The sequence below is a fragment of the Diceros bicornis genome, chromosome 33 (genome assembly GCF_020826845.1).
Source record: "Diceros bicornis minor isolate mBicDic1 chromosome 33, mDicBic1.mat.cur, whole genome shotgun sequence".
Taxonomy (NCBI): domain Eukaryota; kingdom Metazoa; phylum Chordata; class Mammalia; order Perissodactyla; family Rhinocerotidae; genus Diceros; species Diceros bicornis.
The window spans coordinates 26,334,822-26,355,612 of record NC_080772.1 but is presented as its reverse complement, the minus strand read 5'-3'; the positions used below and the strand labels follow the sequence as shown (position 1 = coordinate 26,355,612).

The 20,791-nt window shown below is 38.6% G+C and overlaps 1 protein-coding gene across 1 annotated transcript in view; it reads right to left on the bottom strand.

Moving 5' to 3' along the window:
- The window catches only part of CRISPLD1 (cysteine rich secretory protein LCCL domain containing 1), a 46,823-nt gene extending 38,535 nt beyond the window's left edge, over nt 1-8,288 (bottom strand). Inside the window, exons 1-2 of the mRNA XM_058528907.1 lie at nt 7,936-8,288; nt 6,629-6,948 (exon numbers count right to left, since the gene is read on the bottom strand). Of these exons, the coding sequence (XP_058384890.1) occupies nt 6,629-6,886 (258 nt within the window). The 5' untranslated portion in view covers nt 6,887-6,948; nt 7,936-8,288. The remainder of the gene's footprint in view (nt 1-6,628; nt 6,949-7,935) is intronic.
- Between the last annotated feature and the right edge of the window lie 12,503 nt (nt 8,289-20,791).

Below are 20,791 nucleotides of genomic sequence, written 5' to 3'. Positions count from 1 at the left end.
TGGCCTCTTACCACTCAGACTGAAAGTGAGTCTTTACGATGACCTGGATCTGTCCTCCTCAGTTAAATCTCTGACCTCATTGTCTATATTACTTCCCACCCTCACTCTCTATCAGCCACATAGGCCCCCTTTCTGAGTTTGGAGATTGAGGGTCTTCACACCTATTCCACGCAAGAAAGAATGTTTCTTGTGTTTACTGCTGGGTCTTAGACGGTGCCTGGCTTATGGTAAACGTCTAATATCTGCTGAATGAAGGAATAAATAACAATAGCAATTTCAAAATTTTGTGGCATTTTTCTGGATCTGGGTGTTTCACTCTCCTATGGAAACTACTTCTCTTCTCTTGCCTTTCTAAGATCCTAGATTTTCTGCTTACATTTAAGGAGTGATCTTTAATCTCCCAGAACTCCAGGATAATACTAAATTCAACAGAACTGGGCTATCATGTCACTTTCTTCCTATAGGTATTACCATCTACAGTGTAACTTCCAAAAGGAAAAAATACATTAATTCGAGGTGTCAATGTCTTTAAAAGAAAACATCTACTCAAATTAAGGTTTTATAAAATTTTAAATTCTGTAGACCAAGAAATTTAAAACAAAATACAACTTTAATGTATCTAAACAATATCCTTAAAATAAAAAACATTTAAGGAAAATAAGCAATTTTAAATATAGAATAAAGACATCTTAACAACTTTAAAAAGTGATAATATTCTTGAACCAAGAAAGATCTCTCATGTACCTTTAAGTGCACGTAAATTATACTGTACGTCAATAAAAGATGAAAATATTTAATTTTTGAAAAGTACCAGGCAAGCACCAGTATACAGAGAAAAAAACCACCATTTTAGGAATCAAGAGTTGCAATAAAACTTAACTGCAGTGAATTCCTGACACTTTTAGCAAGAAATGTGTAAACACTGAGCTTTGGGTAAATGAGTTATGAGGCCATCATTTCATTATCTGCATTTATTCTGGATATATGTCAGCGGTGGCAAATAACGTCACAAAATACAGATTTATGAGAGTAAACCAGAGCAACCTCAAAGCTAAAGATCACTTTTTCAGGCTTGGATTCAGGCTACAGACAGTCAGAAATAGGGCAGAACCCAGACTAGCCGCATCCTGTTCAGCAAACTAGGTTGTTCCAAGTCCAGTTTCTGGAATTATCTGCTGTACCGAAGCATAAAAGAAAAAAATGTTTGATTTCCAATGTTAAGCATGGCCTTAGAAAGAATGTAAGTGACAAACCGGAACCAGGCTGTTGTTTGTATCAACATGCACACGGGCCGAAGGTATCACTGGTTGTCTGGCTCAGAGCCTCTGGTTGCCTAGCAAAAGGAGAGGTATCCAGATGTGTTTTGTTCTACATTTGGAAGAGTGCTGTGCCAAGGTTCTGCCCACAGTCTCACCCACATGTGAGATGAGAGCAAGAAGGCACAGCCGTCAACCGTCCCAGAAAGTGTCTGTCAACAGTTCTCTAAAAGACATGGAAATAGTCATAATAGCGGAAAATGGCTTACAAAATTGGCCCATGTGTCCTTTTTAGATAAAGTGCCCTGGTTGCTAAAGCACCTTCTAGACCTAGGTACACTTTGTATCACAGTGAACTATTTTGGATTTTAGTCAATCTATAATATTTTAGAGGCTCTATGTTAAGAACTTGTAACAAGAGATAAATACCCTTTAAGTCATTTTATTATTCAAATTCCAGAATATTTGAGTACCTTTACTATTATCTCAGTAGCTCTATATTATAGGACAATTTTTAGTATACCATGAATATTTTTAAAAAATCCTGAATTATATCAAGCATTTATTCCTTTATCGCTAGTATTTCCAACTTCCATGTCAGTATCTCTGGTGTTGGTGAGATCCTACCTTCCAGGACTTATTTTAATTCCTTTTTCTTACCTTTCCTCCATACTTGCCTATATAATCTCACCTACTCTTCCATTCATCCCTTAATTCAACACAAATCTATTGAACATTCACTAATATTCAATCAGTAAATATTTACTGAGTTTACTTCTACGCATCAGGCACAGGGTTATGAAGATAAAGTACAATCCTTACCCTTCTAGAAATTCAAAGTCTTGGAAAGAAAAAGAGACATATGAATATTTAATTGCCAGAAAATTTTAATACCATAAATAGGTTTGGATAAAATACTTTAAGAGCACAGAAGGAATGGGGCAGGGGAATGGGTACACCAGAGAAAGCTTTAGGGAAAGACAAGGTTCGAGCTTACTCTTGAGTAAGGTTTGTCAGGAGGAGACAGGAAGCATGGGCGTTCTGGGTACAGAGAAAACTGTATGAGCAGAGGCACAGAAGCACAAGGAAGCACGACCATCTTTAAGAACAGTGAGTAGTTCAATGTGAACACAGATTCAAACACATGCACAGAGCTGAGAGCTATGAGGCATACTGGACTGGACATGTCTCCTTTTATAAGTTAACCAAGGTGGGCTTTACTTTGAGCACCCAGGAGTTAACAGAAGTTTTGTGCAGCTGAGTAACCGCCACAGATTTGTCTGAGGGAAAAGGCAGATTTCATAACAATGAGGAAGGCAGACTAACGTAGAACTAAAGTAGGACTAGACTGGTATAGTCTGCTGGGTGGGAAGCTCTGGTACCCATCTAGGTGCGAGATAATGAGCAAAGGTGAGGATGAAGCAAAAGAGAGGATTCAAAAGATATTTTTTGGGGGCCGGCCCTGTGGCGTAGCAGTTGAGTGCGTGAGCTCCGCTGCTGGCGACCCGGGTTCGGATCCCGGGCGCGCACCAATGCACTGCTTGTCAGGCCATGCTGTGGCAGCGTCCCACATAAAGTAGAAGAAGATGGGCATGGATGTTAGCCCAGGGCCAGTCTTCCTCAGCAAAAAGCGGATGATTGGCATCAGACGTTAGCTCAGGGCTGATCTTCCTCACAAAATAAATAAATAAATAAATAAAAATTAAAAAAAAAGATATTTCTGGGACGGAATCTATAGAATTTGGGATGTAACTGTAACTGTGTACTTATGTTTGTGTGTGTATGTTATGTGGAAGAGGGTAGAGGGAATGAGAGCAAGGCAGGAGTTGAGAATATGCACAATTTTATGGGTTGTTTTTTTTTTGCTTAGAGAGGACTGAGCAGATGTTGATGACATTCACCGAGAAAGAATCCAGGAAGGGAAGTAGGATCAGAGGCAAAGGTGGAGGCAAAGGGTAAGGCAGTTCGTTTTCTCTTTAGACATCTTAAGCTTGGAGTAACTGTGGCCTAACACTACAGACATGACCCAGGAGGCAGCAGGAAATATGAAAATGAAGCTCAAATAGGACTGTTGGATGGAGATACGGACTATGGACCCATCCATATACGGATGGCATTTAAGGTCAAAGGAGTAGATAAGGTCCTGTAGGAAGGGAGAAGGGCAAAAGTAAAAATGTGGGGAACAAACTTGAGGAGGAGGAAACAAGAACGTGTTGCTGAAATCACCAGAAAAATACAAAAACCAAGTGATGGGTTAAAAGCCATGGAAAGGAAAGGCTTGAAAAAAGAGTGTGTGCTCAATAGTCTCAAATATCTTCTCTCATTACAGCCTGTGAGGTTTATATTTTTACACCAATGTCACCAACCAGAAAAACAATGCCCAAAATGGTTGCTGGCTGTCAGAGCTTGTACCGGTAAGCAGCAGCAGAAATGAAACGTGAACCTGCAGCTATCTAGGTTCAAAGCTAGTATTTCTTCCTCTGAAATCCATTGCCTCTTCAGCAACAGCTTCATTCGATGACCTAAAAGCTCCAGCTTCTCAATTTACCCTAAATTAAATGCAGCTAATCTCTCTCCTTAGGATCAGCGGTTTCTATAATCAAAGCTCATTTCTCCCCTTTCTGCCACAGGTCTCTGCTTTCATCAGCCTAATCTGCTTCCAGTTCCCTGCAACCAGTCTGCCACCCCATGTTTGTCCGTTCCTTTTCCTCTAATTGAGATACACCGTCCACTCTCCACAATTCATGATTCATGATCCTGATCACCTTCCAGAGACAACATCTATCTCATCTTCCCCATCGATTAACTCTCCCCTTTGGGAATATTCCATTATTCTGTGTTCCCTTGGCATTATTCATACACATAAACAAAGAATGTTGTGTCCCTGCTTACTTGAAAATTTTCAAATGCGTCTATTCTTTCTTCTCAATCAGCCTATAAGCTCTTCAAGAAAAGATGTGGCTTTCCAGAGTCCATTTTCAACTCTGTTAATTAAATGTGTGTAAGAGTAGGAGCAGGGATGTGATGTTTATAAATGTGGACATGGCCTGGCAGCCACAGGTTCAAGGGCAAAGAATAGACTAAAATAAACACCAGATGTAAATAAGGTAACTAGCTATTCAAACTTTTACATAGTGTATAATCAGCCAAAAGTGGTGGCAGTTATCAGACGCCATTGCAGATTTTATAGGAAACAGTTCTTTAGCCAGTTTTTAATTTTGTTTTTCAGAATAAATACACTTCAAATAACTATTTGAATAAATGTTTTCACAAGGTTGATCAACACCTGTGCGTATATTATTATGCACTACATAAATCAACAGTATTTCAAATAAAATAGTATTGTCCTTTTAGACTTGCCCTTAAATGTGTATTCTAGAAAGTGTGTTCCAATATTACAGTTGGACAATGAACTCCTCTGCAGTTCAGTTAATGGCCAAGACACAGTTCCAGGGCTAATAGTATCTAAGGGCAACACAACATAAACCCTGAATGGTTTCTGAATCTACATTTCAAGGATAAAACAAAACCAGTGAAACTAAAAAGAAACTCGTACAAACACATCCCAGACCAGACCTCATACAATAGGCAGTTATTTTCTTTGGAAGACAGACATAAAAACGATTCACAGAACTGTTCTTTCATTATTTCCATATTACTTAAAACACACACAAATATTCTCAGATTTCTTTTTGTGGGCTTGAACTCCCAAGTTCTTCCTTATTTTAAATAAAAAGCAACTGAATACCTATCCACATGGAATAAGCATAGAGCGGCCTACTTGGAAAATCTCCATAATTGGCTTTTTCTGTTTGAAAGCTCACAGATGAAGAAGTCATCAAATTTTTTACTTTGGACAAACACTTTAAAACACACAAAAAGCAGAAATATGAGACATTACAGACATCATATCCTGCAGAGAATTTTGAAAAGAGCTAACTATTTCCTCAAATAATCTATTTAAACAGTACGAGACATAAAATTAGTTGTATATCTTAGTAACATTTACAAGGACTTTGCAATATGCCTAGTAATGAGCTAAACTTTACAAAGGTTATCTCATTCAACCTCCATAACAACCCTGTCAGGTGAGTATACATGCTAGACAGAAGGAAACTAAAGTAGAGAGAAATAACTGTTACCCAAAGTCCCATAGCCAGTGGGTATCAGTCCCATGCCAGAACTTAAACCCAGACAGCCTGACTGCCATGCCCTGATTCTTAATCTCTGATGAGTTCTCTTGAGTACTACCTACTTTATTTAAGATAAAATATTTTTCTAGTAGAAGTTAAAATTAATATAATGCAGTATTTTATCATGGGTAATGTGAACTCAGAACTTCCATGTTTCATGAGAGTACCTAAACGGAGAATACCCATCAAAAGTAATGTAAACACAGAAAAAAAGAAAAACTAGAATGCATTAAGATTAACTGCACCCTGCAATGTATCATTTCTAATGTCCATTAAATAAGTCTGCTATCATCAATGATTATTTATCAGTCTTTGCTAGCGCATTCCTAATTCATGCAAGTAGTATAGATTTTTGAAAAATTTTCTAAATATTTAGGGTATGAAGTAGTATATTAATGAGTTACATGCTAATGGTCTTAAAAAAGTAATTTTGTTGCCCCAACTTGCTAATCTACTCTAAGAGTAAGTATAAGGTTATTAAGGGTAAGTCACATATTTTCCTTTAATCCTTTGCCCAGGCTTATTTTCAAAGTTCACAAATAAATTCAGAAGGAAAAAAAAAAAAGCCATTGCCAAAGCAGTCCTTAACACAAAGCAACCACAGAAATGTACCCTTTACAATGTGTCATTTATGTATTTGTAAGAAACAAGGACCCATTAGAAACTATATATTTATATGTATATATGTATGTATATATGTGTGTGTGTGTGTGTGTGTGTGCGCGCGTGTATATATATATATATATACACATATATATGTAAAATCAGCAATCTGGAAAGCTTCAAATTATTGGTCCCTCATTTTTCAGATCCACCATTCATAATTAGGTTCCATCAGTTAGAAAGCAGGAAGCAACTGTTCTACTGTTACTTAAAAGCAAATACACCAGCTGTTCAGCATTTTCAGCATAGGAATCTTCCCCGTAGGGGTAGAATTTAGAGCACTTAGCAGGCACATTGCATCTAAAGGTATTTAATTCTACTTTGAAATTCAAAAAGCTTCTAGAATGAAAGGAACACTAATAAAAGAACATGCAGTGGAAGACACTCTCAAAGAAAACGTTTTTAATTTCATACAAGAAAAATGGTAAAGATTAATAGCACAAAGGAATTTAACCACGGAGGCTGAAAGCATCAATAAACATTTCTTGGTACCCACCATGCGAAAAATTTCCTTACCATATACTCCATATTAGAAGCTGTTGGATACACCTGACTTCGTAACTTATTATGAAGGTCCAAGATACTCTGCATGTCATCGTTTGTGATGGCCCTTTTCCCTCTTTGCTTGGCCGTCCACCACTCACCATCCTCATCCATGTACTTTTCCAAAAGTTTCTCCAATAAAGTGGCATTAGGAACCACCATGGCTGGGATGGCTCTAGCCATGAATAGCACTGTGGTTACTCTGAGCCACTGCCGCGCGGTACACTTCATAATGAGTGATCTCAGGACTTCCCCGGGAAAATGTCCAAGACAGCCTCTTCCACTCCTCTTGGCTATAACGACATGCAGTGTGATTAAGGTGAAACTCTAGGCAGATATTAGTTTTCCAATCACAAAAGTAAAACAACAGTTACAAAGGGAGCGTGCCAGCTTGATGTGTCTACACGTTACAGTGCCAGCACTGTCTGAACACGCACTTTTTGAAATAACTTATCTGCAACCAACTTTTCCTCCAGAGGACTTTGCACAATGCATTGTTTCCACAAAAGAGACACCCAGAGTTTCCACGATAATATGCACGAGGCCAAAAATAAACGGCAAAAGTAGCCCAGAAGAGTCAAAGAATTAAAAAGTAATTTCTGAATTACAAGGCTTGAAATGCCTGCATAATATATACAGCTTGCAAAGGCTGTTTTCTACCTAGAATGTTTTATATCAATCTAGAGGTCCACGTTTCTATGCTTTAAGGTATTAATTTATCCTAATGTCCCATCTCCAGTTCAGAGACATTCAGAACGTCCACAACATTCTGAAATTGAGGTGAATGCTTTAAAGAAATACAAGATGTTATTCATACATATATCCATGGGTACACCTAGAGGGCCCAGTGAAGCAATGCGAATGAATGCATTGCGTTCAAGTCACCCTGGGGGAAGCCTCCTCTTACCCAGGTGCAGGTCAAGAAGAACTCAATCATTGTTTCCTGGAAAGTGTGTGCCTAACCTGTGGCCCGCACCCGATAAAGCCAACGGTTCACCAGCAACTTGAGAACTTTCCCTCCCACACGCCGCAGGCGCGCACTGTTCCCTCCACCCAAACGTAAAGCGCGCGACAGGAGGTGAAACCCACCAGTCACTTACAAGGGCAAAAGCTCCCGCTCGTCTCCATTTCTGCTGCTTTCCGAGCAGTCCACCCACCCTCCGTGTCTGACCATTCTTTACAAGTTGGCTTTTTTAAAAGCAGGGTTTAAGAAGAAAAAAGGTAGACAGGACAAGGTGGGAGCTCGACGACTGAGCGATGCGTTTTAGAAATGCTCTTACCTCTCCAGTGTGAAGTTCCCTCGGAGAGCTGAGCCAAGCGAGGCGGCCAGCCTCCTGCAGCCGCCCCAGCCTCCACGCACCACTGCGCACAGACAGCCCCGCTCGGGAAGGACCAGGGCACCGCGCGTCCTTGGGCGACGACGGTGCTGCCTCGGCCTCCGCGGCTCCTTCGGACCTGGAAGAGGCAGCAGGCAGAGCGCTCCCAAGCCAGAGCCTGAAGCTGGGGCGGAAAGGGAGCAGCCCAGTTAGCTTGCTCGAGTGGGCGCCCGGCGTCTCCGAGCGTTCTCTGCAGGACAGGGGGGCGGGGACACGAGCAGAGCTCGGCGGCAAAGGCTGGCGGCGACCTCGCGCTCCTGCTGGGTGCAGCCGCCGTGCGCAGAGCCGGGCGCCGAGCGCTCCCGCCGCTCCCTGGAGCTCCCGGGCATTTATTGCGCTCCCCGCGCGCGCACGTGACGTGGGCGCCCCTCCTCGCCCACCCCCACCTCTCCCCGGCCTGGCCCGCCGCCCGCCGCGGGAGCGCGGAGTAGCCGCCCCGCTGCTCCCCCGGCCCCGCGAGGCCAGCGCGCTTGGCCTTTGTGGGCGTGTTTTAGGCTTCTGAGACCCGGGAGTGGAAGGTCTGGACCCTGTGGGAGGTGAATGCAAGGAAGGCCCCATGTCCTCCCGCCCCCCACCGTTCTCCTGCTTTCCGAGATCCTCCTCCTAGTTCCTTCCTGACAAGATGCTAAAATGACTTTAACAACGCTAACAGAAAAGGAGCTCCCCAGAGAGCATGGGGAGGGGCGGGGGTGGGGGTAACACCTTCCATCTTGGAGAACTTGGGGCTTGGATGGGGAGAGAGAAAAGCTTTTCCTTTTATTTTCTCCAGTGCATGCTTCTGTTTCCAGGACTCAGTGTCTAGAATTGAGAAGTTGCTCTTTTTGGCTCCGTTAAACCTTGATAATGACCAGATGGGGAAGGGGTTTCAGAAAATGATGGGTGATCTGTGACTGGGGATTGCCTGACAGTTGAGAGCCCCACTTTATCCATAAAATATGTGGCATTCGCTTCCTATAGTGACCGCAGCACTTTTTTTTTAATGATGTAGACATTTTTGGAGTTGATATAAAGGATACCCTCAATTAATTTCAGTTATGCTGACAGGAATTCAAAACCCAGCCCTAGAATTGATAGCGAAATGAGAGTCAGTTTCTCTGTTGTCCTAGTGATAATCTGGAGTAGGAAAATTACTAATTTTCAATTCACAAAGGCTCACTCTACTGAATGTGGTGCTGCTTCTACAGGTAGGGTGTTTTTTTTTTTTATTAAGAAGCATTTAATTCATTTATCTTTGCTTCCTTTCTGTAGTGAGACATGATTTCAATTTTCTTTATTTCTAAATGCTAGAGTATATAGCATATGATCAAATAAAGTAAACATTCTGATAGTAAGTCCCAAATCATCCTGAGCTGCTATCTGTCTCTTTCCACCACCGAACTATGCTTTATCAAACCTAAAAGCCTCTGGTGAACATGAGACCTTGCATCCTCTCACAGTAAAGAAAAGGGAAGATCACCTATCAGAAGGGCATAGAAAGTCAAAAGATTTAGTGCCCATATGACTTTCATAGACGGTGTAATTTTGAAATCTGCTGGAAGCTTAAGCACAAAAAGACTGTTACGTTTGTGCTTTTCAAATAGTTATTAACTGTTATGCACAGAGTTCAGAAAACTGGCTTTTCCTCCTGGAAATTGATGGAATACCCCAAAGTTCGTAATAAAAGAACCATCACTTGTGACAGCAGGTAAAGAACACGTTTCCATACTCCAATTTTAAAGTGGTACTGAGTATCAAAAATCTGTTAAAAGTAGTAACATTACTCGAAACATTTTCAAAGAGAATTTAAATTGGGAAGAAGGGAATTAAGATGATAAGGAAATGAAATTAAATGCACTGACTCTTGAATGTTTCCATTATAAACCGTTCCACACAATATACATATCAGACACCTAAAGGCTTACATTAAAGAAAATAAGATTTGATTTTAAAGTTTTCATTCCAAACCTTTCTCCTGGCGAGAAAAAAAGTATATATCACTTGTGTGTTTCTATTGCCTTCCAATTTGGTACTGCAAGTCATTTTTTTTTATATAAAAGAATGATTTAAACATTCACTATATTAAACGTTAACACTTCAATAATACCTCTTGTCATACTTGATTTAATATATATGCTGGAAATGCCACTTTGAAGAGTAATCAGACACAATATTCTTGAATACTCAAAGATGATACTGTTCACATTTTTATTTGCTGTTGAGAAATCTGTTTGTAGACAGAAGAACACATCTTCTCCAGACAGAATTCATGTAAAAGTGGCACTTTGGTTTGTAGCTAAAGTTGTTACTTGCAAAGCCATGGTTGTTTTTAGCAGTACTACTTTCTTGTGGCAGACACTGTTGGTTGCCTAACCAAAACCAGCCTTCTACCCTTTTCTTCCAAACCCCTAGCCTCCAGTTTACTGGTGATGTTCACCCTTACATGCTGTCAAACTGGCATCCTTAGGAGGTGAAAGTTGATTAGTTAAAGCCACAATCCATCCCTGCTACCAGTGATTGATTGACTTAGCATGGACATGCCATGCAACGCTGGCTACTAAAAGGAAGGGAGAAATCTGCTTGGGGGGTGAGGAGGAGAGTTGGCAAGAGTTTTCCTTTGTGATAAAAACAGATGCAAAAAGAGGAAATGTTTCTTCAGGTGCTGATGTGTAAGTTTGTGAAATTTAAAGATGCAGCCGAGGACAAGCCTCAAGCCTGAGAACAGAGACCTATCACCTTGGTGAGCAGAAGGACAGATAGTGCCTGAGTCCCCTGCCATTGACCACTCATTGAACACCTAGCCTCCATTTTCTGGCTATAAGAGATAATAAATGAATTGTTTAAACCACATTGACTTGGGTATTCATTTACTTGCAGCTCAAAGCATTCTAACAGATACATTTCTACAAAGAAGATACCTTCCTCTGGCAATGTCATGTTTTCTCCATGCTACTGCTGTTATTATTTTCTGCTCATGTGCATACTTAGGAGCTATATTCAAATATATTCATATGTGTTTTTACTATGTAGTTGCAAAAGTAGATATATATTCATCTCTAGGCATTTCCTCCACTGTACAATTTCATGACCCCAAACCTCAATCTCAAGCCGAGGAATTGGCTGTTCTAGCAGCACGTTGTTAGTAAGTCCATCCTCCATTGGGGAATGTAAGAATTGAACTTGTATTGTGTCTTGGGAGGTGGGATTAGCGTAGCGCAATGTTTTAAAGCATGTATTTTATTTTATTTTTTTATTTTTTATAATTTTATTTATTTATTTATTTTTCCCCCAAAGCCCCAGTAGATAGTTGTATGTCATAGCTGCACATCCTTCTAGTTGCTGTATGTGGGACACGGCCTCAGCACGGCCAGAGAAGCGGTGCGTCGGTGCGCGCCCGGGATCCGAACCCGAGCAGCCAGCAGCAGAGCGCGCGCACTTAACCGCTAAGCCACGGGGCGGGCCCTTAAAGCATGTAATTTTAAATTAAGATGGCTGAGGTAGTTTTATGACACGTCACTAGTCGTGGGAACTTAATTATGCTATCTGGCCTCTGTGAGCCCTGGATCCTTCTTTTTTTTGGGGGGGGGAAGATCAGCCCTGTGCTAACATCTGCCAATCCTCCTCTTTTTTTGCTGAGGAAGACTGGCCCTGGGCTAACATCCACGCCCATCTTCCTCCACTTTATATGGGGCGCCACCACAGCATGGCTTGCCAAACAGTGCCTCGGTGCACGCCCAGGATCCGAACCTGTGAGCCCCAGGCCGCCACAGCAGACCGTGCGCACTTAACCGCTTGTGCCACTGGGCCGGCCCCCCTGGATCCTTGCTCTTTAAAGGGAAATAATAATAGTAGCTATTTCATTTTGTCACTTAGTGTATTAAGATAAGTTAATACATGGAGGCACTTAAAACAGATAAATAGAAAGTACTCAACAAGAGTTAAATATCATTATTATAAGAAATGAAGCAGAGGCTTTATAGTTGCTACTTTATAAACTCAATGGGCTTTAATCAAAGTACTGTGCAGTTTAAAAGTTTAATTTTTAAACAGAAGATAGAAGTAACTGACTATACATCTGATAAAAACAATCTATAATATTTCTGGCAATGAGTAGTGAATTTTCCTCACAACTGATATAGTATTCAGTTCTGCTTACCATAGACACAGTTTCCATTCTTATTCAAAGCAGCCATTTGTCTCTGCCTCAAGATCTGAAGAGATATATATATATCTTGAATATATGAATGCCATACATAGTCTTTCTACTCTAAGTATGTAATCTATTATTGAAACGTTATTATTGAAATGTAACATACATGCATCAAAGTGCTAAAATCTTAAATGTACAGCCTGCTGAAATGTTATCAAGTTAACGCACCAGTGTGAAAAACATTCCTACCTAGATAGAAAACATAACCATCACCTGGAAGCTTCATTTGTGCCTCGCTTTCCGTGCGTCCTCCCCAAAGGTAAGGAATATTCTGACGTCTTATATAAAATTAGTCTTGCCTGTTTTTAATGTTTACATAAATGGAATCATACAGTAGACAATTCCATTGTCTGGCTTCTTTTGTGTCTTGTTTCTTTTATTCAGTATGTCTGCGAGATTCATCCATGTTGTTGTACGTAACAGTAATTTGTTTTTTTCTTTGATGAACATACCACAATTTATTTACCCATTCTGTTACTGAATATAGAGTTGTTTCTAGTTTAGGACTGTTAAATATAATGCTGCTAAGAACATTTCTGTACATGTCTTTTTGTACACATATTCACACTTTTTTATTGGCTGTATATCTAAGAATAGAACCACTAGGTCTTAATGTATACCTATTTACAATTTGAGTAGATAAACTGGGTTGTATATCTTTTTCTTATTGATTTGTAGGAATCTTATGTAAGTGTTGGGGACATGTTCTTTTTAGATATAAAGTATATTATAACTCTCCTTTCTTTGTCTTTTCACTCTCTTAAACATGTCTCTTGATGAACAGAATGTCCTAATTTTAATGAAGTCCAATTTTTCAGTCTTTTCCTTTATGGTTAGTGATGTGAGTGACCTGTGGGAGAAATATTTTCCTATCTTAAAGTCATGAAGAAAAATCTCCTATGTTATCTTCTAGCTTTATTATTTTACATTTTACAATCAGGTCTTTGATCCATCTGGAATGGATTTTTGTGTAATGTTATGACAAGAGAGTAATTGAATTTTTAAAGAAAGATTGCAATAATTTTATTAAAAGCCTGCATTTCTTGGGGCTGGCCCCATGGCATAGTGGTTAAGTCGGGTGCACTCTGCTTTGGCGGCCTGGGTTCTCTGGTTTGGATCCCGGGCATGGACCTACACCACTCTTCTAGCCATGCTGTGGGGGTGACCCACATACAAAGTAGAGGAAGATTGGCACAAATGTTAGCTCAGGGCTAGTCTTCTTAAGCAAAGAAAGAGGAAGATTGGCAACAGATGTTAGCTCAGAGAGAATCTTCCTCAGCAAAAAAAAACCCCTGCATTTCTTGTAGTCATCACTATAACACTCTTTATGAATTTGTTCTGAAGAAAGTATAAATTTCAAAATTGAGATAGAAAAATGTCTTTGTTCTTTAATCTAGAGTTACTATGATGCTTCAATCAGATTTTTTTAAAACATAAATGCTGAGATCCAGGTTGATGCCATAACCTGAAAACTCTTAACCTGTTTCCTAATGTATAGAAAAGTAATTATTTTAGTCTTCTGTTTAGATTTGCAGAAGTCCTATTTTCTTGTCCATTTGAAGTTTTTTTTTTGTTAGAAAGATTGGCCCTGAGCTAACATCTGTTGCCCATCTTCCTCTACTTTATATGGGACACCACCACAGCATGGCTTGACAAACAGTGCGTCTGTCCATGCCCAGGATCCGAACCTGCGAACCCAGGGCCGCCAGAGCGGAGCACTCGAACAATCACTAAATGCAATGAATTATTTTTCAGTTACCTTCTACCACCAATGCTGCCCTCTATGCATTTGAAAAAAAATTTCAATAATTTCTGTACATGCTTCTGTGCCTTTCTTGAGACTATTTTCACTGCTTGAAGTTTCTTCTGTTCATTCTTTTCTGAGTATCCCCGCTCTAACCTTTCTTCTCCACAAAGATTTTCACTGATCCAGCCAGCCATTATCTATTTCACTTTCCTCTAAATCTTATCAATTTCTATTGTAGAAATTATAGCTATTCATGTACTTGTCTTATCTCTCCAACAATGTTAAAAGCTCCTTGACAAAAGAGACCACGTTGATGTTACCTTTGTATTACTTAACAATGTATGGTAAGTGAACAATTGAATTTGGATTCTTGGAGTACTCTGTATTTCTCAGAAAAGTACACATATGTCCCTGGACATACAAACCTGGGGGCAGGAGCCCCAGAATCCACAAAATAAACAAAGCACGTTATGCTGGAGATAATTTTCACCTGGAGATTTTTCTTTTGAGGGAAAGTATCTCATATTGAAACAAACATTTAAGTCATGATCTATAAAGCAGACAGGCAATTCAGATTAATTTTAAAATGAAAATCAGGCATGGTAGACCTGTTCTCTACAATACATCCAGACCCACTCCATCAGTGGTTCTTCAGCGGAAAAGTTTGAGGAGTACTGCACTACGCCATTTATTCAAAAAATTTATGTATGTAATCTTTTCCTTTAAAAAAAAGAAGAATGCAGTCCACTTCTAAACCATTCACTCTTTTCAATGTATCATTTCTAAACATTCATAGGAAAATGTTTTCTAAAGTAAAGAGAGGGAAGTCAAATATTTATTAAAAATTATGTTTCAGAATGATGGTCTACTTGATTGATGTTCTACTACGTATGTTTTATCTATTGATGGCTTATATGTCCATGAATCTCTTTATAGCTCCTATGAAGATCTGGCACATGTGTAGTGTTAGCATCTGCAGCATTGTGAATCACAGCAGGAGCCATCAATATAAAACTGAAAAGAGCTATTTGTTGATATAAGACTGTCCATCCTGGTTGAAACACTGTATTTTAATTTCTTTAAATTGGAATATCCATAACAGTGGATAATGCTAAAAGCTTTTAAAATTTAAGAAGTGTCTCTGGACCACATTCAGGGGAGACATGGAAACTTGGCCACAGCTTCATCTTTTGATGATCACTTTTCTCTCTAGATCTGCAGAAGTGCTTCCCCACGTGCCTTTCACATCTACCAGGAAGCACTGTTGAAAGCCCAGCATTATAAAAGGAAAAGTATTTACCCTTTCATCTACAGCATTAATGTCAGAGACAGGTGTTTCATCCTGATATAAGGAGGATGGAAACTCGCTCAACTATCTTTAGCTGACCCATGAAGAAATAGTCAGCAAAGTAGACACCTGCAGTCTACTTTTAATGGTAATTTTAAAGAATCATATTTAACAAAAGTGAAACAATTAAGATCTCTGGTGTTTTCCTGCAAATGCATATCCTCCACGATTAAACAATGTAGATATATAATTATAAAATATAAAAATTATATATAAATACATAAACGTATATGTGTGTGTGGTATTTGAATGTTAAACACATTATTTCACTAGATAACGGAAGAGATTAAGAAAATTTAATTTTATTAGATAAGTTGTAGGGGAAAACTCCGCAAATGTGGAAGAAAATGTGCCACTTTTCATTTGCCATGTGTTACCTCTGGCTATTCTCCTGAGAATAAGCCCAAGAATTAACAGAGATTTCAGAAATGCTTTGGTTTAAAAAAAAACTTTAAAAATACAAAATAACAGCTTTGGTAAATGACTTTATAAATAATAAACAGAGCACATGGACAAATGGGAAATATGCTTAAATGAACAGCTTTCACAAACAGATGTGAAACGTTCATAACCTCAATGTTGTGTAACTGCATTGTTCACAGAAGGTGCCTTTTTCTTCTGCTCCTATCTTGCTTCATGCTGTTCCCGTAACTTGAGTACCCCTTTTTGGCATCTCATTGCCTCCTAAATATTCCTATCTTTGTGCCCTTTGCCCAAATTCTTCATCATTCTCAATTGCTGTGTGTATCTCTCTGCCCCTTCCTTTCAAGATTTCATTCCAAATTCTGATTCTCCCAAGAGATTGTCCTATATTATTGTCATCATATAAAAGTATTCTATCTGTACTCTAAAATCTTCCTAGACCCTAAAACATTGAGGGAAAGCCAAGGTTAAGTGTAAGAACACGGTATTTAGACTTGAGAAGCCCCTGTTCTTTGAGTGGAAGAGTTACACTGGTGATTCAGATATTAGGATCTTTAAAATATAAACTCTTTTGTATAAAAGACATAGTTGGCAATCTAAACTCATAATAAACTCATAGTAAGCAAAATTTAATTTAATTTGTACATCCTAGAATTTAGGTGTAAATGTGTGACATTTTAGGCATAAAATGTGCCATTTTTAAGGAAGACGATTTTTTTTTAAAGCATTTGTTGAAAACCAAGCATATTTCACTTAGTGTTAGATTGAATTATTTGCCCAGAAGTCTTTCTCTTACCATTGACTTGAGCCTTGGCCATGTGACTTGTTTTGCCTCATAGAATGAGGGTGGAAGCTAGGACCTTTGGAGGGTTGACTATTGCCACCCCACCTCTTGGAGCTTCTGCCTTATGTCATGAGAATAGCATGCCCAGGTGGTTATTGCTCCGTTAGTTTAGGTAGGACTGACCCAATCTAAACCCTGGAGTCCAGTCTAGTCCAACCGAGGCCAGCCAAGACAGAGCCAGTCTGTCAGATCCCCGAACGCCCAATAAATATGTCAATAACCCTCCAAAAGTTTAATGTTGTGTGCTGCACAAAACTCACAGCAAAAGACTGACCGATAAATACATTCATATGTACTGTATCAACATTATAACAACCCTTTGAAATATATACTATTGAGGTTCAGGAAGATTGAGTGACCTGCACAGAACTTGATGATAAATCTTTTCCTCAAGGCTAATGTGCTTGCCCAGACATCCCTCTCCCTGCCACCACAGCTGCCCCACCCCACTGCTCCTATTTTTTTCCAGGTGCAAGTAAAGAATCTTTTGAAAATGCAAAAATTGGAAGTAGGGAAAAGAAGATGAGGAGCAAACCAATAGAGAACACATGCGCCAAGTATTTTGTTTTCAAGTTTGCAAATCTTGCTCATGGCTAAATACCCTCATTTGTGACTTTTACCATCCGAGAACATTTTTGTGATACTTGGCAAAATGTTGATTGCTGTATCTTAACAAAATAGCAAATACGTATAAGTGGCAGTGTCTATGTGATTTAAACGTTAAGAGTAATAGAGTGAAAGTTTGTATCATGATACTCCACTATTAGCTAGAATTAGAAATTCCCCTCTTTTGAAGAACTGTATCACTTCTTTAAAGAATTTCGTGACTTAAAAATTTGTTAGATAAATTTCTGTTTTGCTCAATCCCAAGACAACGTTATATTTTAAAAAAATAATAATATCATATTTTTAAAAATATCCTGTGTTTCTATGTGATAGAAAAACAGCCTTGAAAGACTAGTTCAATCCTGAGCGGGATTCTTGCGTTTAGAAGGGTCTGATGGTGCAAAAAAGTATATTCACTTGACTGAAGAAATGAACAACAGGAAGCATACAGGCTCAAATCCAAGGTAAGACATATTTCTTGATATTGGAAAAGGGAAAATGAAGTACAAAGGCTTTCTGCCCTCCACAATATTATATAAAGGAAGTTATGTTCTGAAAACTAGGGTCATGGTTGTGCCAGGACGGAAGAAGTAGGTGTGCATGTTTTGAGATGTGAAGAGTGGCGGTTATCCAGATGGCAGACAGGGCGGCTGAAGGAGGAATCAGAAGAATTTAAGACACGTTTCTCTTTTTGCCAGAGCAGCAGTCTATCCAAGTTTATTCAAGATTTAATATTTTAAATTTGAGGTGAAACTGTAACTTTAATTATACATTTGGAATATTTGAAAATTAAGATTGCCTGTAGTGATTTAAAAAAACATCTGGAAAGGAATATGTAAGAAAAACCATTACTTCTGCAAATCCCATAAGACAGATTCAATTTCTATGTTAAATTAATAGCTTATCTGTTAGTAACAATTTGGCTCACAGACCATCTATTAACGGAATGAAGGTCTGCTCCCACATGTTGCACAAATTGGCTCTACTTTATCAAACCAGGTTTCCTGTTCCACCTCTGGCTTCTCACAATTTGTTTAAAGTCTGCCTTTGGCTTGCTTTGTTAAACCAAGGGATAGGAATAGAATTAAAGGAATGCAAACACGAAGAAAAATAATTCAAAGTTATACAATATACTCTTTCTTTCACTGTTTCCCTTTTTAGTATTCTATCTGCTATTCCTTCTTTTTACTATCTCTTTTAAAAGACATTTTTTGGTGACATTTAATTTTATTTTTAATATCAGCATGTTTATATGTTAAACATGCGTTTAACTAAAAATCGTTTTTAGATTTTTTTTTTTTAGCTATTTAGTTTGGTAAAATATACCTTGCTATTGATCTTCAGTTTGTGGCATAACCTTGGCGTCACTCTACTACTGTGGCCGTCTAAGGGGAGAATATAATATCCTTAAACAGAAGTAGCCCTGTCTTGGCATTTCATGAATACTCAGTAATTACGACTTACTGATTCGTAAGTCTACATGACTTTGGTGGCTTTCCATCAGTAATCAACACCACGAAAATACAGAGAGCTTCAACAGACTCTGGAAATGTATTTTATTTATTAGTTTGGTTTTCACTTACTCATCTGTTTTATAAAAATATGCTAAATATCTTTGAGTGATTATAAAAATGAGCAACCTCAAATTATTGTTGGCATAATGATATATTAAAATGTATATTAAAAAGAATTTTCTTTATTCATGTTTATTGAAAAGTAAGCTCAAGTAGAAGAAATAATCATTCACTATTGTTTATGCATATACATTTACAAGGGAAATTATTGGCAAAGCATTGTCAATTTTTAAAAATGAAAACTTCACTACTTTAAAAAATTTTCTGCCAGGAAAATGCCATAATTTGGTTTGGCTTGCTCTGTTCTCAAATATAAGAATCATGTCTTTCACGACGATGAGATAATAGTAAAAACCAAAGGTTAGTCTAGTCTTCAGGTTTAACCACTGGAGATAATATCTCAAAAGACAAAAGTGTTCAAGATATCAATTTCTTATTATATACATTTAGTTAAATTTGGAAAACTCAGAGGCCATCATGCCTGCTAAGGACAATTAACAACATTGGTTCATAGTCTGAGATAATATTTCCACCTATTTTGCCGACTTTACTAAGACTATTTAATCTTTTTAGTTTATAGCTATTTCTAGATTTCAAGTACAAAAAATAACCTTTGCTTCTGGACTCGAGTCTGATGGAATTAGGGTTTAACCAATATAATTGAATGAATTCACAAGAATGGAGGACTCAGCACACGGACATTTTCTACACACTTTCTTATTTTTTATAGCCCAAGTATTCCTTTTCTAAATGAAAGAATAAGGTTACAAATAAAATCCAACCAATCAACTTTGTATTTATTCTGTCTAAAAGTTGAATGCTTAGAACTCTAGTCAATGCACCTTCCACTTGATTGAGCTTCTAATGGAATTATTACATTACTTTGGACAAAATCTGAATGTTAGTCCTTGAGGCTGCATCAGATGAGGTTCTCAGGCATGCCTTGAGAGAGTGATGGCCTTTTGACCAGACACCTCACCTGCGACATGTGCTCCTAGTAAAGGGAAGAGAGGAGAACATTGCTGGGGAAATGCAGTTTCTGATGAGATTGATGGGTAAACTCTCTGATTATAAAACTGGAGCCATTGGGTTCCCCTCCATTACTCTATCTATGTGGAAGGTTTTCAGATATATTTTAATTATTTTTATTGAGCCTAGTTTATGGAAGTGAAAGTTTCATAAATGTATGAGGATTTCAATTCCTTCCATATAGCGAAGTCATATTCTTTTTTAACTTCTGAGCCTAAAGCAGGGATAAAGTACATCTACACAGACACCAACTTTCCTGAGGGCAAACTTTGCAGAAATGGAATGATTCTAGCTGTAGATTCAGAAGATTTTGGAATTTTGGATTTTGGAAAAGTAGAAAACAAGTCCAGTCATGACCAAAAGGAGGTAACTTGAATGAACACTTCTCTTCTGGTCAAGACATTTACAAAAAAAAAAAAAAGAGAGAGATATTAGGAAAAGCAGTGCTTACTACCACAAGTGGGAACACCACGGTTAGCAAAGCTTAGTGGAATTTGTTTTAATAAGGAACACTTGTAGCAAATTTTCTATGATTCTATCTCTCCAAGTTCATCTTTTTTTCAGGGACCACATCCATAAGTGAGCATCATGATCAGTGATGTGGAAGATCAGCTGGATCATCGTCAAGTATCTTTTTAAAGGATAAAAGTGGTCATTAAGGTGGTCAGCAAGTCAAGAGGGCAGCCCTAAGTTGGCAGGGAGCCACTCTTTGTAGATAGCATCCCATGATGATTTCTGCACAATGGAAGTGAGGTAGCTAAAGATCTTTAAGTGTGACCTGAAGGAAAAGTAGCCAATGCATCCATGTGTTTGGCTACAGAGACTCCTGTTAGTTACATTCCATTAACAAAGTCCTCTGCATCTTCATTAAAAATGTTTGCTGGTTCAGGGATTGACTATTTGACCAACGGGTCAGAACACAATAAGCTCACACATATTTGGAAATTTGGTATATAACAGATGTGGCATTGTATATAAAGAAGTGGACTGGAGTATTCAAAAA